General features: G+C 40.3%; 1 protein-coding gene across 19 annotated transcripts in view; it reads right to left on the bottom strand.

The window, feature by feature from the left end:
- The window catches only part of WDFY2 (WD repeat and FYVE domain containing 2), a 184,228-nt gene that overhangs the window by 36,001 nt on the left and 129,323 nt on the right, over nt 1–18,904 (bottom strand). For 5 of the 19 annotated variants that reach the window (XM_065533261.1, XM_065533265.2, XM_065533262.1 and 2 more), the window contains 3 exons: nt 13,880–14,058; nt 12,746–12,939; nt 7,498–7,619 (listed from right to left, as the gene is read on the bottom strand). The exons of 3 other annotated variants lie outside the window; for them this stretch is intronic. In XM_065533261.1, coding sequence (XP_065389333.1) covers nt 7,498–7,619; nt 12,746–12,939; nt 13,880–14,058 — 495 coding nt within the window. Of the gene's footprint in view, nt 1–5,539; nt 5,653–7,497; nt 7,620–12,054; nt 12,111–12,745; nt 14,059–18,904 lie in introns of those variants that run through there. 11 more of the 19 variants (XM_074022069.1, XM_015438988.3, XM_074022070.1 and 8 more) reach the window with 7 other exon arrangements.

Below are 18,904 nucleotides of genomic sequence, written 5' to 3'. Positions count from 1 at the left end.
GTGTGGTGGCATGCACCTGTAATCCCAGCTACTCAGGGGGCTGAGGCAGGAAAATTGCTTGAGCCCAAGAGATGGAGGTTGCAGTGAGCTGAGATCTTGCCACTACACTCCAGCCCGGGTGACAAAGCGAGACTCTGTCTCAAAAAAACAAAAACGAAAACAAAACACTTCTTTGGGAAGCCTCCCTTTAATTATCTGCAAGAGGAGAGGACCTTCTGTTACCTGCTTCTAAAGAAGCCTCTGGGCGCATCACGGCTCCGCAGCACCCGCTACTCACACGGTTTGGATGAATTCCCTGTAACTATTGGTCTAATGCATGCATTCCATGCCGGCTGGAAGATGGATAAGGGCAAAGATTATGCTTGTTTTATTCACCCACATATCCTGGCACCATCGTATAGAGAGAGAGTGGATGACTGACTATGGATGACAATTCACATCTCTTGACCTGCACTTTATATACACTGGATCTGTGTGAGTCTCCACTGTAAACAAAAATTGAAGTTCTAAATTATATGAACTTGCCTCTTTACATTGAACTGTGACTTTCTTAGTTTGTTTAGTTTCTTTTGTTATAGTTACACTGTTCCCTTCAATGATTCCCCTAACAGCTCATGAACAAGTCTGCATTTAATTATTCATTAATTAGTTTGCTTTGGCAGATTTACATTCAAGCCCTCCTGTTTCAAATATGTTCATGCTAATAAAATAATTTCTTAGAAATAAAAGAAAAAAGATTGTATTAACACTATTAATTTCCAATGGTCAAAATATGATTTTTGGCCGGGTACGGTGGCTCATGCCTGTAATCCCAATACTCTGGGAGGCTGAGGAGGGTGGATCATTTGAGGTCAGGAGTTTAAGACCAGCCTGGTCAACATGGTAAAACCCTGCCTCTACTAAAAATACAAAAATTAGCCGGCCATGATGGCGGGCACCTGTAGTCCCAGCTACTCGGGAGGCTGAGGCAGGAGAATTGCTTGAACCTGGGAGGTGGAGGTTGCAGTGAGCCAAGATCATGCCACTGCACTCCAGCTTGGACAACAGAGCGAAATTCTGTCTCAAAACAAAACAAAACAAGAAAAACAAAAGCAACTCCTCTAAGTTAGTTTTTGACTTTTTCATAGAAATACATTCTACTTTCTGCAGAAATAGCAAAGAACTGTGATATTTGGCATTTAGCTCCAGAAAGAAAACCAGTAGAGGGAGCATAAGAACATAAAACTAGTTTCCTAAATCCCTAGAGATTAGAAAAATGTTATGCTTTGGCCTCTGGGCATGACTACTAGGTCGATTCCCTCATTAACCCACATTTTTGTATGACCTTCTGTACTGTAAGAGAGAATGATGGGGTGAAGGGCTATGACTCTGGACGCATACTGAAGACCTGCTTCTGAGTTTGCATCTGGAGTGATGGGACCTCCAAAGCTGCCCTTTAATGGAACTGGATTAACTTTAGGGTGTTCATTTTGTCCTTACAAAAATCTCTTTCCCAGAACTGAGACTTGCTGTGTTTGGGACCTCCCAGGGCCCAGAATGAGCCTACCACTTAGGAAGAGCTCAACAATATGTCTAAATCACCATGGACTCTCTTACAGGTCCTCACTCTAGCTTTACAGGAATGAGCTGTATTGCAGCCACATTAGTGATGGGCAGATACCACTGTTTAGGAACAATAATAAGGTAACATCTGACCTGCTACATTTGCCTTCCTGTTAGTTAGTGACCTTCCTGAGCCATTTCCTGTTTTTCTCAAATATATTTCTTGATAAAAATAAAGTGAAAATGCTTTAAACTCTTTAGGAAAGATAAGACACAATACCAAGGTCATATTTCATATCAGAACAAGCCTGCAAAACATGGGACCCTTGAACCACATGTGGCTGACAAGAGTGCTTAGAAGCTGCTACTGTCCTTTTCTGACCTGGAGGCAACAATACAAAACTCAGATGGCTCCTATCAGCCACCATACTGTGAGTGGGTGCGTGCCTGATTACTGAAGAGTCAAGAGGTCAGGCTGAAAGCCACCTCTGCCTAAAGCGAACCTGGGAACCATCAGGTCCATCACTAGGCCTGCGGAATGCACCTCTGAATTCTACCTTGAATCCACCCACTCCTTGTTTTCCCACTGTCACAGTCCCCTCTCAAGGGACACTTCCCTACTAGCTTTCCAATTCCACTCTCTACTGCCAGACAACCTTTTAAAATCCAATCAGGTTACCTTCTTTGCTTCAAACTCTTTAATGGTCTCTCAGTGACATCAGGATAATGCCCAGCACGGTCTCAGTGATGGGAAGTGACTCTTGCTTTCTGGCTGCCCCTCCACCCTGACCTCCCCTCTCCCTCCCTCATACCCAGTGCTTCCACCATAAAAGAGTGACTAGCAGTTCTCAAGAGAGCCATGCTCTTGCACATCTCCTTGCCTTGAACACGCTGGTTTTCTCTGCCTGAGATGCTCTTCTCAGTTGTTTTCCATGAACTCAATACTTACTCATCCCCAAAGATCTGAGGTCAGGCAGACTCCCGAGGAGGCCGTTCCTAACCGCCTCCATCTCCTTCGAGTGGGCTGCCCTTCTGTGTTCCCAGAAGCGCAAGGTGCTCGCTCCCACCAGCCCCTGCCAGCATGCACTAGAACTGTGCTTTAGTTTTTGTCTCTCACTGGGTTGTGAAGAATTTGAGGATAATGACAATTTTACTCTGTGACTGGGAGGAATGGCTGAGATGACAAGGGACAGCACAGAGCATAAAGAGAAGAGGATCCAGGGAAGATCCTGGGGACACAACCGACCACAGGGGAGCCCGAGAAAGCCAGCAGCATCATAGAAGAAAAGCCAAAGGAAGGCAGTTACAGCCAGAAGGAATGGCCACAATGTAAAATGCTGCTGAAAAGTTAAGTACGACAAGGTTTACAACGTGTCCCAGCAGGCCACTGGTCACCTCAGGGACAGCAGTTTCAGTGGCATAGTAACGACAAACCAGATTGCAGGGAGCTGGAAGGCAAATTGGAAGTGAAAATGCGAAGCAGCTGGGAAAATTATATTCTTCTAAGAAACACGGCTGTTTGCTACAACTTGGATGAACCTTGAGGACATTATGCTGAGTGAAATAAACCAGTCACAAAAGGACAAATACTGCATGATTCCACTCTTATGAGTCACCTAGACTAGTGAAATTCATAGAAACAGAAAGCAGAGTAACAGTTTCCAGGGACTGGGAGGGTAGGGGGAGAGGATAGGGAGTTCATGTCCAAGGGAACAGAGTTTCAGTTTCACAAGATGGAAAAGGTTCTGGGATGGATGGCGTTGATGATTGCACAACAGTGTGAATGTAGTTAATGTCATTGAATAGTACATTTAAAAATGGTTAAAATGGTAAATTTTATGTTTTATACATTTTACCACAATTTTTAAAGCATTGCTATTAAGAGAATAAGAAGGAACTTGCTATAAGACACGGGATTGAGAGGGTGTTGGTTTGTTTTTCTACCAGAGGCAAAAAACATAAGCATGTTAATAAATTGAAAAGAGTTAGTCAAAAGAGAGACCAAGGCAATCCATTTTGGTAGGGACACCCTGCGAATAGCCTGGGGCCAGAGGAAGGCAGCTCTCCTGCACTGAGAAGAGGAGAATGGGCCAGAGGAAGGCAGCTCTCCTGCACTGAGAAGACGAGAATGGGCCAGAGGAAGGCAGCTCTCCTGCACTGAGAAGACGAGAATGGGCCAGAGGAAGGCAGCTCTCCTGCACTGAGAAGACGAGAATGGGCCAGAGGAAGGCAGCTCTTCTGCACTGAGAAGACGAGAATGGGCCAGAGGAAGGCAGCTCTCCTGCACTGAGAAGAGGAGAAGTGGGGAGAGAAAAAGTTTGTTTGTTGGGGTGGGGGGGATATACAGTGGGCAAGAAATATTTTTTTTTTTTCTTTTTAAGCTTCTATCTGATAGCTTTTGAAGGAAGAGGCAAGGAATGAGATGGGGATGGGGGCTTGGGAAGGATGGTGAAGGTCTCTGTTTAGGGGCCTGGAAGAAGGAGCGAACTGAGGACAGGGAGAGTGATTATTAGACAACTTCATAAGTCTACACAGGAAATCCTGAGTGTGCAATGGTAATGATGGTCTAAACCTCAAGGCAGTGTGACTACTATAGACCCAGCAGCTGGCTGCACAACAAGAAAAGGTGGAGAGTTAGTCTGAATCAGACAGGCTTGCCAAGAAGGCAGAATATTTACATTCACAGAACTGAGAATGCTGGGAAGGCATGGGTGAAGCGATGCACCACTGGGAGGAAAGGTGATGCAGGGGCTGAGACGCTGGAAAAATGGAGGGACCACAGACTGGAATGCGCCACAAGGGGAAACAGTAAGTGGAATGAAGAAAGGGTGTAGGGAATTGGAGGATGAGGAGGCTGAAGTCTGCGTGAAGCACAGAAGTTTAAGACTTCTGAGGTGGGACAGTTCTGGGTCCCCCACAGAACCCCAGGCCCAGTCTTGGCCAAAGTGTAGGTGAGGGTGTAAGTGGCTAAAAAAGAAATTCAGTCAGGGAAGACCAGGGTCCTATCCATAGGGGATATTTCCATGTGTTCTTCCTCCCAAAGGCATAAATAATTCAGATGATCTTTTATGAATCTTCTTCCTTGTATTCAATTTTCTCCTTACTATATGTTTCTTATTCTAGCATTCCATTTTTTCCCTTTAGGAAGCCCCTTATGATCTAGGTATTATCCAATTTTATATCCTCTTTCCCCTACTTTTTTTCTTATCGACATCTAAACTCAGTATTATCTCATTTTACACAAAATCATGGGTTGGTAGCTGGTAGAAAACGGAAAGGCCCTTTAAGAACCATGAAAACTGGCAATGACTCATTTTCTAGGGTCGATATGTTCTAGAGTCAATAGTACATGTTAAAACTACTAGTAAAAAATTAATCATCATCATTGATCAAGTCTTTCAAAGGCTAAGCATGAATATTTTATACTACCTTGCTTAAATGACCCTGAGCAGAGCAGTAACGTAAAGGGGACCTTAGGTTTTAACCTAAAAAGGATATGAAGGAAGTAAAGTTGGAGAGGAACTTGAGCCTTTTCACAAAGTCTAGCTACTCATGAAGAATATATCTGTCTTTTCATTTGACTTGGAAGTGGGAATCTTTCTTGTACACCATCTTCTAACTCCAGGAAAGGCAAGGTCAGACCAAGGCAGCTGTCTTTTTGGCCTTCTGGGGTTTCAGCCGTCTGAGGCCACATGCTCTCAAACAATGCCTCATTAATGTATGCCAACACTGGCTTTCTCTGGTGCAGTATGACAGAGAACCAAATTATCAACATTTTCAAAATAGATTGGTTTCTCTTTTGTTTGGATTATACAGAAAAATGTTTGACGTTATATTTTACTGAACCATTTTGAAATCAGTTAAGCATATCATGTGTATCTTTGCACAAGCATGGACTGTACTTTGCCACTTTCAAAACATATCTGAACATCAGGAGATGCAGCAGGCGATATCTCACTGTGCTATCAGCACATGATGATTTTGCTGTTACTCCTACCTGTGTGTCCTCTGAATGTTGTGACCAGGGTGCAGTTTTCTTGCTCCAGTTTGAGGATTGTTACTTGGCCTGAGTGGTCACCAATAAACACATGCCGGGTTTCAACATCAAATCTATCATGTAAGCATTAAGGATTGTTTCTCAAAATTAAATGGGGGAATTTACAATGAAGAAACAGGGCATAAATGTAACAAGAAATACGCAAGTCCCATCTGAGGAAAACTTGAAGACAGTGCTGAACGACACAAAAGTGAACTTAACCAAATGAAGGACATACTGTATTATTGGACAGTAAGACTTAAAAATGTCACTTCTTGTTCCTAAATTAATAACATAAATCTATATATTTTAAAAATATCACCACATGTTGTTTTCTACAGCTAGAAGTATTCATATGGAAAAATAAATAAGCAAAAAGAGCCAAGAATACTCTGAAAATAAGAACAATATGGTATGTGATAGGGAGGTTAGCCCTACCAGATATTAAAAAATGTTATAAAGTTTCTTTAATTAAAAGTGTGGTATTGGTGCATAAACAGACTAACAGAATACAAAGTTGCGAAATAAACCCAAAAGCACATTGAAATTTAGTAAATGTCTGATGAAGGTAGCTTTACAAATGAATAAGGAAAAGATGAATTTAAAAAAATGATGTTGGCACAAACTGGATAGCCATTTGGAAAAAGAAAATAGAATCTGTATTTCACAATGTATACCAGGACAGATTCCAAATGAATTAGGGATCTAAATGTAGAAAATGAAAACATAAGCTTTAGATAGGAAAGTTTCTTTGTAACCTTGGAGTGGGAAAAGCTATGACTCAAAAACACAACAAATATTATGAGCAAAGCCAAAAGATAAACTGGAAAAAAATATTTGCAATTTATGTCACAAAGGGCCCAAATCTCTAATATAAAAAGAGCAATCAAGAAGAAAAAGATCCCAAACCTAATAGAAAAATGGGCAAAATTTGAATGGAGCTATTAATAGATAGTTCAAGAATAAATCAAAATGGTGCTGTGCAAAAAGAGTTAACACAGCAGCTCTGACTGTGATCCTCTGAAAGCCAGCTTATGAAGTTGGCATAGTGTCTGGGAATCTGGATTTTGGGAAGGTTCCCACCATTAACTGATAAGAGTGGTTCACTGTGCCTTAACTGTTCAAACATTGTGGCTTACACTGAATACCTGCTTTCCTTCTGGGAATCTGGAATTTTGGAATGTCCCAGGCAGACCTGCCTACATGACCAGTAAAAGCCCTAGGCATGGAGTCTCTAACAAGCTTCTCTGGTTGACAAAGCCTAGCAACCCTATTTCTAAAGATCTACCCAGAGATACACAGGCAAAAATACAAAATGACACATGCCCAAGGCTAGTCACTCCATGTTATTTTAATAGCTAAAGTTTGAAAATAACCCAAACGTCTATCAACAGGAGACTTACTGAATTAACTATGCTACATCCACACAACAGAATATTATGCAGCTGGGGGAAAAATGGAGATCTGTATACACAAACACCAGGATATATTATCAAGTGTGTGTGGGGGGGGCAGCCAAGGCATATCAGAGTTTATAAGCTATACTACCTTTGTGTGAGAAACGGAGAGAAATACAAAAGTGTATATATGTATGTGTGTGCATTTGCATGTGTGCACTCATATTTAGAAAGGGAAGCACTAGAGGGATTAAGATCTAACAAAAGTGGCAAGGTGAGGGGACAGTGATGGGAATGAGACTTCTCCCCTGTCATAGCTCCTATTTTAGAATTTTGTAATATTTTTACATATTAAAAGGTACATAAAATTTGTGACCAGGCACAGTGGCTCATGGGAGCCACTTTGGGAGGCCAAGAAGGGAGGATCACTTGAGCCCAGGAATTTGAGACCAGCCTGGGCAACAAAGTGAGACCTCACCTCTACAAAAATTAAAATAATTAGCTGGGCATGGTGGCACATGCCTGTGATTCCAGCTACATGGGAGGCTGATACAGGAGGATTGCTTGAGTCCAGGAAGTCGAAGCTGCAGTCAGCCATGTTCAAGCCACTACACTCCAGCTTGGGTGACACAGTGAGACCCTGTCTTAAAAAAACAAAAGAAAAAAAGAATATATATATGTAACATATATATACATATATATCTCAAATATATTTTTTTAAAATCCCCCAAATTGAAAATAAAGTAAAATGAATGAACCTAACTATCAAATTGGTGACATAATCACATAATTAGAACGATTTCAAGTGCCTTTAAAACACAACATTTTCAATGTTTCAGTGTCTCATTTTGTTGTCCAGGCTGGTCTCAAACCCTAGGCTCAAGTGATCCTTCCACCTTGGCCTCCCAAAGTTCTGGGATTACAGGTGTGAGCCACCATGCCTGAGCAAAAATTTTATGTATTTTTTAATATGTAAAAATATTACAGGATTCCAAAATGGGAACTATGACAAGGGGGAAGTCTCACCTCCATCACTGGTAGAATATATTCTAAGGACAAAGAGAGTTGCAAAGAAATCTAAAATCTCATTCAATAGTCTTATTGTTATTTAGTATTGCTCATTATTTTGGAACCATTTAAATAAAACGTAGGATAAAGCAAACGAGGAACTACGCCAGTGTTTTAACAACCAAGATTTTCAGCCTCAGATAAAAGAATCAAGTACAAAAACCAAAAAGTAAAAATCCCGTAATGTTAAATTTGAATAAGAAATATTATATTAACTGATGATTTATTCTCTTTTAAAAAATACACACACATTTATATACACTTCTCAGCTATCTCTGAATATTGTTCCTCACTAAAAAAATGGCTGATTCCAGGATTGGGATAGGAAAAGTACAAGATGAACTTGAGACATGTTGAGCCAGAAGGCAAGGAAGCTACCCAAGGCTAAGTGGGCTTATTTCAGACACGGTGGTAAGGGATGAACAGGTAGAGTACGGAGGCTATTTAGAGCAGTAAAACTATTCCATATGATGCTACAATTACCATTGTAATTGTAGCATGTCTTTATATATTTGTCCAAATCCACAGAACGCACAACACCAAGAGTGAACCCTAAACTATGGACTTCGGGTGATAATGACGTGCCAGTGTAGGTTCACACTACACTGTGGGGAGGCCATGCATGTTGAGCTCATGAGGCACACAGGCACATAGGCAATCTCTATACTTTCTGCTCAATTTTGCTGTGAACCTAAAATTGCTCTAAAAAATAGTCTTTAAAACATAAAAAGTGGGCTGGGTGCGATGGCTCATGCCTGTAATCCCAGCACTTTGGGAGGCCGAGGCAGGCGGATCATGAGGTCAGGAGTTCAAGATCAGCGTGGCCAACATAGTGAAACCCCGTCTCTACTAAAAATACAAAAAATTAGCTGGGCGTGGTGGTCGGCGCCTGTAATTTCAGCTATTCGGGAGGCTGATGCAGGAGAATCGTTTGAATCCAGGAGGCAGAGGTTGCAGTGAGCTGAGATCGTGCCATTGCACTCCAGCCTGGATGACAATAGTGAAACTCCATCTCAAAAAAAAAAAAAAAAAAAATTTAAAAAAGACATTGGAGCCCATTTAATGGAGCTGTTACTGGCCAAAGATAGAATAACTGGAACATAAAATAAAAAGATGGCAGTTTATTGAAATATACTGAACATATTATTATTTAAAAACAACCAATCAACCTAAGATTTCGTAATAGTGCTCAAAAAGAAAAAAAAAAAAGATTCCTATTAAAGGTAACCAGGGCACCAAATTTGTACTCTGAAAATTAGGACTAAAAAGAAAGATAGAAGAATTTATCTTGCTTTTCCTATAATAATTGTATTTCAGGGTAACCAAATAGCCCTAGTTAGTGAGGGGGGGAAGTTATGCTTTAGAAGTATTCCAACAAATACATGGGAAAAATACGATAGGATTAGAAAATCACCATTTTGCAACCTTAACGAAAAAGTGTTCCGGCAAAGCTCAGCAATAGATGAAACCATTAAAAGGCTGGTATGGAGGACGGCGCTGCAGGGATCCGGCTGTCACCACCTGAACTGCCGATCAATCTCAGCATAACTGAAAGGGCGACAATGCAATGCCATGTGCCTTATAATGGGAAGCTCTATGAAGCACGCTTGGTGAGAACCAAATGCTCTCACTAAAAGGCTGAATCTGAATGAAATCAAGATTATAGGGCAGTTTTTCAGTTTACTGAAAATATGTGAGGAAGGTAGGTACAGGAGCAAGTTAAATGACATCAATTTAGAATGTGGGACTGTGTGCAGAAGAACTGATTCAGTACCTTCAACGAGGCAGTGGCATTAAAAAAAGTGAAGGGGGCACTGCTCTGGATGAAGAAAGATTTAGAAGATGTGACAACCACGTGCAATGTGTGGATCTTGTCCAGATCCAATTTCCAACAAACCTACTGCACAAAAATCATTTTCAAAATAATCAGTGAAATCTGAAATTCAACAATATCAAGGAGATCAAAGATTGTTAATTTTTAGATATAACAATAGCATTGTGATTACCGAAAAAGTAACCCATATACTTTCAATGAAGTATATAAGGATAAAATGATATAAGGTCTAGAATTTGCTTTAAAATACTCCAGCAAAAAATGAGAGAAAGCAAAAAGGGATAGAAGAACCAACAGTGGATGTGAATGACTGGCATTAAGTATGATAGGAAGAAATTGACATAATCTTAACAGCTTTTCAGAACTCTTCACCTGAACAGAAATAAATCTAAGAGATTACATTAGGTGGGAAACATTCCACTACACATGGTGACATTTTGGAAATATCTCTGACATGAACAAAATCCTAAAATAGAGTATTTGAATTATTTTTGTGAAAACATGAAAAATATGATAAAAACATGGTCAAATAACAAGACACTGACAAATGACGTTGGATAAAGTATTCACAAATTTAAAGACTAACAAGTGAAGTGGGGAAGGAACACATTTCTATTTACTATCATCTACCTTCCATGGGGCGTTTGGGAAGTAACCCTATTCTGCTGTACCCAGTTGTGCAGAGGGCTGGCTGAGAAATTATAATCCCCAAATTCTAATCCTGGTTCTGCTAGCCAATAGTCACGTGGCCTTGAGCAAGTCACCTACTCCCTGAGCCTTGGTTTCTACACTGTGAAAACTGAGAATTAGGTCTTTTGTTTTTACTTCACATTATTGTTTTGACAGTGAACAAAGTAATATGTAAAAGCCTGCAAATCTAAGATATTTCTTTCTTTATCCTTTTCCTTTCCTTTCCTTCTCTATTATTATTGTCATTCTTGTTGTTCCTATTACAGGTAATTTATATTTGAAGTTTCAGATCTTCAGTCAAAACAATCAAAAAATTTGAGGTTACTCATAAATTGACAATTCAATTTATGAACCAGTCTCTTTGTCTTCCTTTATTTTTCTACTTGAATTTTGGTCATTTTCATTGCATATTTACTTCTCCACTAAGATGCCTGAAAGAAGAGGAATAAAGGCTGAATTCAATCTGATTTAGTCTGTCACTTGTTGCCTTGGCTGAATGACTGTTTGAGGTGGTGATAGAAGAGAATGAGTTCATCTGTGGAGGTCTCTTATCAACCATTAGCTGTCTACTATGAAGATAAATAGGATTAATGATATTATTCATAATATTTTATGTTGATTCATCAGATCTTCCTCCTCCCTTCATCACTAAAACAAACAATGACGAAACCAAAACCCCTGTAAGTGTGGAGGGTGACAAAAAGAAGGAAGAGAGGGGAGGCGGTGGGAGGTTCTCAGAAGGAAATGTTTTTAAAAGCTAAATTTAAATGTGAACCCCTAATACTGTATGGCTTGCCTATTAATCTATCAGCCAGCTCCCAGAAAAAACTTCCAGCCTTAGAAAAGTCACATGGTTATTGGCTGAGACCCTCTGGCAAAAGCACAGAGCTGTCATGCCATCAGTGTTTAGCAATGGAAAAATACTCAAGAACAAAGGTTGAAACCATGGCTCCAAAATCATAGTTGGCAAGGCAGAGCTGGCAGAGGTCAGGGAATCTTCTGGGAGGGCCTGTCTGTACTATTGCACCTCTCCACCACCTGAACAGTGAGGCTGGCTGGATGGAACTGAAACCAGAGACTCTCACACACACAGGCTTCTCATACCCAATCACACGACTTTCTGCTTGGTAAACCACATGATGTGGGAAAAGGGAATAGTCACCAAATGAGGATGACTCTTGGAGATGCCCGAAGGGAGAAGCTGTGGTGGTTACAATCCTACATCAAAGACTACATCAGTCAGGGAAAGTTGGACACTATCCATTTGTTTTTTATTTTCAAATAGTTTAAAAAGTTAGCTTCCTGAGGGCAAGATCTGTATTTTTTTCCATACTTGCTGGGCTTGGCTAAGTGATACAGAAACCAGAATAAGACCAAATTATATTGATGCCATTAGTTCCTTTTTGAAGGAGCAATGCAGTACAATGGGAAAAAAATAGGAGTCCAAGGCAGAAGGTCTGGGTTCTTGTGAGGATTTTCCTACTTACTAGCTGGGTGGCCTCAGATAAAACACAGGACTCTTTCTGGGCTTCAGCCAGCTCATCTGTAAAATGAAGGTAGTATAGACTGAATTCTAAAAAAGTATTTAATTGACAAAGATTGTATATATTCAAAATGTTGAATGTGATGATGTGATATACATATACACTGTGTAATAATCATGGTCAAATTGATTAACACATCCATCACTACCCAGTTACTGTGTGTGTGTGTGTGTGTGTGTGTGTGTGTGTGAGAAACAGAGAGAAAGAGATAAGGAAGACAGAATGATTATGTCTCCCCAAAATTCCTATGTTAAAACCTAATTCCCAATGTGATGGTGTTTGGAGATGAATCCTCATGAACGGGATTAGTGCCCTTATAAAAAAAGGCCACAGAAAGGTCCTCTGCCCTTTCACCATGTGAGGACACAGCAAGATGTTGTCTATGAAGCAGGAAGCAAGCGCCCTCACAAGACACTGAACCTGCTGGTGCCTTGATCTGAGAATTCCCAGCCTCCAGAATTGTGAGCAATAAATTGCTGGTGTTTAAAGGACACCCAGTTTACAGTAATTTATGATAGCAGCCCAAATGGACGAAGACAGAGGGTTGGACTAGGTGATCTTTAAGTGTACTTCCAGCTCTAACACTAAGACGTCATTTATGTATTGGCAAGAGAGTTCATGTATTTCAACTTACGTATTACGCTCATCTGAATTGGCTTTTAGAAAGTAAAGTTTGGCGTTTCTTTTATTAACCGGTAGTACCACCCTCTCAAAGGTGAGCTGATCCTGCCTGCCATTCCTTATCATCCTTGCCTTTGGTCTTCTCAGCAACTTGCTACTTTTACAACTTTCCACAATGGTCATTCTTAGTTTCTTCACCTTGCTCTTCTAGTGAGAAAAAAAAGAGTGATATTAGCCTATATATACACAAAAATATACCTTTGAATGCCACACAGTTTCACAGAAACAGCAATGTACTTTGTCAGATGTTGAGAATCACTGAATAGGCATTTTATAAATATGGAGATGAAATTAGAAAGCAGGACTTACTGTTTCTTCCTGCTTTCCCTGACTAGTGGCCTGTTTCTGCCTACTTCTTAATTTGTCAGAAGATAAAGAGACCATATGCTTTTAAAACTAAGAACCCAGGGTCCTTTACTCCCTACAGTGGTAGCCGCATCCACACGTGCTACACACTAGTCATTACTGTGCTTGCTGGAGCCTAGTTGGGCAGATGTGAGCATTACCCAGCATCAGCAAGGATTCACCATGAGCATGAGGACCCTGGCAATTTGGGAAACAAAAATATCACTCTACATATCCTGAAAATGTCTCATTCCTGGAACAAAGCTTTTAACATCACCATGTAGATACCAGCTCACCCACTCTGGTCCTAGCTTGGTAAACTGGCAATAACTATTTAAAACTGAACAGGAATCCTGTGGTTCTTTTCCCAGGCACCAACAGGAATGTTCACAACCTTGGTATCTATGTGTAAATTACTTCTGTACGAAGAGCAAAGATTACATTTTGGTGATGATTTCATCTTCATGTACCATAATTATTTCTGACAGCTGAGGTTCATGAATCTGCACTGTGTTCTGTCTAGATGTCAGACCTTGTGTTACGGTAGACTCACAAATGGCTCAGCAGTCTATTATTTCAGGTCAAGTGATCGCACTTCACTCTACTTACATGGGAACTCTTGATGATTTGTGCCTCAGGAAATTCTATGAGCATTGTAATCTATACTGGGCAACTCAGTCATTAACAAAACTTTCAAGTTGCACACATCCCAAAATTTCATGAATCAGAGTTAAGTTCCTACTAAGAGATTTTTGTCCAGCAAAGGATACTGCAGGCCTGAGGCCACGGCACTGGTACGATAACCTCCCAGGCGCTGCCCACTCTCAGAGCAGTGCCAGGCAAATTGCTTGTCCTGTCCTGTGCTCAGCACCCACTCCAGCTCCAGGACAAACAGGATCATCGTCACTCTGCTCTGATGCGCTGAAAACCAAGAGAAAAGAAAACAACCTATAAAGCATCCTAAGGAGGTTGGAAGAACACGGCCCACAGAGATTCACCATTCTCTTCTTCTCTCCACCCCAGAATAAGCTGAACGGCAGAACCATTTTAAGGACAAGGTAGAACAGTGGTTCTCGTCGGGGGTGGGGGTATTCCCCTGTAGACCGGTGTGTCTGAGTGTTTTTGGTGATTAAAATAAAACTATCCATCTCTTCCCAATGTTCCCCCTCTGCCCCATTTGTGCCAACACAAGGATTATTGCCACACATAGCTCCTGTTACCAAAGGGCCTGGGCCACTTCCTCAGACAAGCTAGGGCTGCTGGACTGGAGAGAGCCACATCCAGTGTGACCACAAAACACATTAGGAGCGATGTTCATATATATCACTACCATCAATTTATGTGCACTTATAGAAAAACTGGAGCATACCGTTATTCTTTTAATGAAGTCTGTCTGATAAAGTCATACAAAAGTTCTAGATGAACACTTTCTTTCAGAAATTAAATGCATGGAAAGGAGGACAGAATTATTCCTAAGAACCATATAGAAGAAAGTGAAGTATCCCTTATGCCAAAGTGTGTGTGTGTTTGTACAAATGATAATAAGAGTAAATTTTCTAGAGTTGTTAATAAACAAGAGTAACATGATCACAGTTACCGCATCACACAATTCCAGAATTAGAAGAGGCTATTCATATCAGTTAACCCATCTCCCTATTTTACACATGGGCAAAGTGAGGCACAATGAGGTGGAGTAGCTTGACTGAGGTCTTAGAGCTTCTCAGTTACCAAATGAAATCAGGTGGAAGGATTTTTGCCTTATTATATATTCCAGGCAGTAAGGTGGAGGGCATCTGCAGTCACTGAACAGAGCTGACTGGAATGAACAAAGACTAGCATCCTGCAACCTGGACCTCACCGGGCCCTGCTCCCAAGGGCTGGCAGTCTGATGGGGCATGAACACACTCATCATGACTGTGGTGAGGTCACAGAGAAGACACTGGTTTCACATTTTGATCATGAACACAGAGTTAGACAGTATGGATGGACAAATGTGGCTCTACTGACAATAATATCATCTGCCAATTTTTGAATGTCTAACAAGTGCCAGGCACTTAAATACATTCTCTAGCTTAATCATTGTAATGACCCTGCAAAGTGGATGATTTCATCATTTTACAACAAATACAACCTTAGCAAGATGGCCCTTTGGGATTGCTACCATACAATACAGTCAGAACCAGAGTGAACAGCCACAGGGCAGTCATTCAACAAATGCCTGATGTTTTAAGAGCTGGTGTTTGAAGCCTGGAGAATCTAAGGGAGTAGGGAAGCAGTGACACTGTGATGTGTCTACAACACACATCTGCTTTCGGAGTACCAGCCACCATCAAGGTCAAAACACAGGCTTTAACGAAAAGATGTGTCTTCTTGGAGAAACTCGTGAAGATCTTTTTATGTCTCTATCATCAAATGTTCAATTCAAGTTCTATCAGTGAGGGAATAAAAAGTGAACTCTCTAATGAGTTCAAGTATACTCAAGTCTATTTCAAGCAGAAAGTGGCCCCTAGCACCTCACCCCTCTTTTCACCGAGGGGGCCTTTAGCCTTCTATCTATCAGATTCGAGTCCAAGGGGATGACAGCAGCCCTAGATGATAAGGGGCTTTAGCCCTCTGAGCGGCCTTCCTGTGCCAGAGAAGGCAGAGGCTAGAAATGTTAAGTGGCTTGCTCAAAGCTACAAAACCAACGAATGACAAAGATAGAATAAAAATCCTGTTCTCCCTGATGTCAAAGTTGGTCCTTTCTCTCAGTGTCAGGCTACCTATGATTACTAGAAAACAAAAACGAACAAAAAAACCCCAAAACTCAGATCACATACTTTTGTTTAAGGTGAAAAAGATTCTTCTATTGAAAAAAAATTCAAAGATAGATAACTTATCACTAAGCTTCAGAAACTCCTAAGAAAAAACGTGGGTTTGAATAGGAGTGGTGAGAGGGACCTCTTCCTTGCCTTGATCCTGATCTTAGAGGGAAAGCATCTCTTTTATCACCATTAAGGACGATGTTAGCTGCAGGGTTTCTGTAGATATTTCTTTATTGAAGAAGCTCCCCTCTAGTCCAAGTTTGCTGAGAATATTTTATAATGAACTGGATTTTACCAAATGCTTTGCCACATTAAATTAACAATATGATTTTTCTTCTTTAACCTGTTGACATAATGGATTACATTGATTTTTGAATGCTGAACCTGCTTTGCCTATCTGGAATAAATCCCACTAGGTCATGCTGTGTAATTCTTTTTATATATGGTTGGGGTCAATTTGCTTTTTTTTTTTTTTTTTTTGGTTTTGGGATCATTTATTGATTTTTAAAATTTTGTATTGAGGTAAAATTCCCATAACACAAAATTCACCACTTTAAACATTTTAGAGTATGTAATTCACTGGTTATTAGTTACTCACAATGTTGTGCATCATCACTGTTATCTATTTCCAGAACATTTCCATCATCCCAAAATGAAACTCTGTATCCCCAACTCTCACTTCCCTCATCCTTGGAAAACACTAATCTATTATCTTTCTCTATGAATTACCTCTTATTCCTGACACTTCATATAAGTGTAATCATACAACACGTGGCCTTTTGTGTGTGGCTTTTTTCTCTTAGCATAAGTTTCCAAGGTTCAACCATTTTGTAGCCTGTACTTCATTCCTAAATGGCTAAATAAGTCAATGCATATATATACCACATTTTGTTTATCCATTCATCACTGATGGACATTGAGGTTACTTCCATTTTTTTGGCCATTATGAATAACGTTGTTATGAAGAGATATGTATGAGTTTTTGTGTGAATACTGTCATGCTCCACCTAACGATGCTTCAGTCAACTGTGGCACCATAAGAGTATAATGCAGCTGAAAGGGCGTGGCTGTTCTAGCACAATGCATTACTCACCTATCTGTGGTGATCCTGGTGAAAACAAACCTATTGTGCTGCCAGTCATATAAAAGTATAGCACCTGCAATAATGTTACTTGATAATGATACTAAATGACCATGTTACTGGTTTATGTATTTACTATACTATACTTTTAAAATCAGCATTTTAGAGTGTACTCCTTCTTTTTATATATATTTTTAAAATGTTAACTGTAAAACAGCCTCATGGATGTCCCGCAGGAGGTATCCAGAAGAAGGCATTGTTGTGATAGGAGGTGACAGCTCCATGGGTGTTATGCCCCCTGAAGACCTTCCAGTGGGACGAGCTGCGGAGGTGGAAGACAGTGATATTGATGATTCTCACCCTAAGTAGGCCTAGGCTAATGAGTGTGTTTGTGTCTTAGCTTTTAACAAAAATGTTTAAAAAATAAAACAAATATTAAAAATTAAAAAAACAGAAAACCTAGAGAATAAAGGTATGAAGAAAAAATATTTTGTACAGTTGTGTTTGTGTTTTAAGCTCTGTTATTACAAAAAAGCTGAAAAGTTGAAAAGATTAAAAAGTTTATAAAGTAAAAATAGAGTTCACTAGGTTTATTACTGAAAAAACATTTTTAAGCAAATGTAGTGTAGCCTGAGTGTACAATGTTTATGAAGTCTACAGCAGTGTATAGTAATGTCCAAGGCCTTCACATTCACTCACTACTCACTCACTGACTCACCGAGAGCAATTTCCAGTTCTCCAAGCTCCATTCATGGTTAAGTGCCCTATCCAGGCAAACCATACCATTTTTTAAATCTTTTGCATCAAATCTTTACTGCACCTTTTCTATTTTTAGATATGTTTATTGTAACAAATACCATTGTGCTACAACAGCCTACAGTATTCATAACAGTAACATGCTGTACAGGTGTGCAAACCTAGGGAGCAACAGGTTATACCCTCTAGCCCAGGCATGTAGCAGGCAATCCCATCTAGGGGTGTAAGTACACTCTCTCATGTTCACACAGCATTGAAATCGCCTAGCAATGCATTTCTCAGAATGTGTCACCATCATTAAGCAACACATGACTATGCTTTCAGTTCTCTTGGGTACCTAACAAGAAGTAAAAATGTTGTGTCACAAGGTAACTTTATATTTAACTCTTTGAGGAACTGCCAAACTCTTTTTCAAAGTGGCTACACCATTTTACATTCCCACCAACAGTGTTCCAGGCCTGGGTGCGGTGGCTCATGCCTGTAATCCCAGCACTTTGGGAGGCTAAGGCAGGTGGATCACCTGAGGTCAGGAGTTCAAGACTAGCCTGGCCAACATGGTGAAACCCTGTCTCTACTAAAAAATACAAAAATTAGCCAGGCATCAGTGGCGAGCACCTGTAATTCCAGCTACTTAAAAGGCTGAGGCAGGAGAATCACTTGAACCCGGGAGGCAGAGGTTGTGGCGAGCCGAGATCACGCCACTGCACTCCAGCCTGGGCAACAAGAACGAAACTCTGTATCAAAAAACAAAACAAAACAAAACAAAACAAAACAAAAAAACAAAAACAAAAAGAGGGTTCCAATTTCTCCACATTCTTGTCAACACTGCTTTCCTTTTTTTTTTTTGAAGGGAATTAATATTTATTGGACCATTAAACTATGTTTCAGATAGTAATCCACATATGTAATCTTTTAATATTTTTATTGTATTAAAATATACACAACAAAAAATTTACAACTGAAACCATTTTAAGCATACCATTCTGTGGCATTAAGTACATTCACACTGTTGTGTAACCATCACCACCTTTCACTCTCTCGAACTTTCTCATCTTCCCAAACTGAAACACTTTACCCACTAACTCGCCATCTCCCCCTCTCCTGGCCCTTAGCAATCACCATTCTC

The sequence above is a fragment of the Macaca fascicularis genome, chromosome 17 (assembly GCF_037993035.2).
Source record: "Macaca fascicularis isolate 582-1 chromosome 17, T2T-MFA8v1.1".
In the NCBI taxonomy this organism is placed as follows: domain Eukaryota; kingdom Metazoa; phylum Chordata; class Mammalia; order Primates; family Cercopithecidae; genus Macaca; species Macaca fascicularis.
This window is presented reverse-complemented; position numbering and strand designations above follow the sequence as displayed.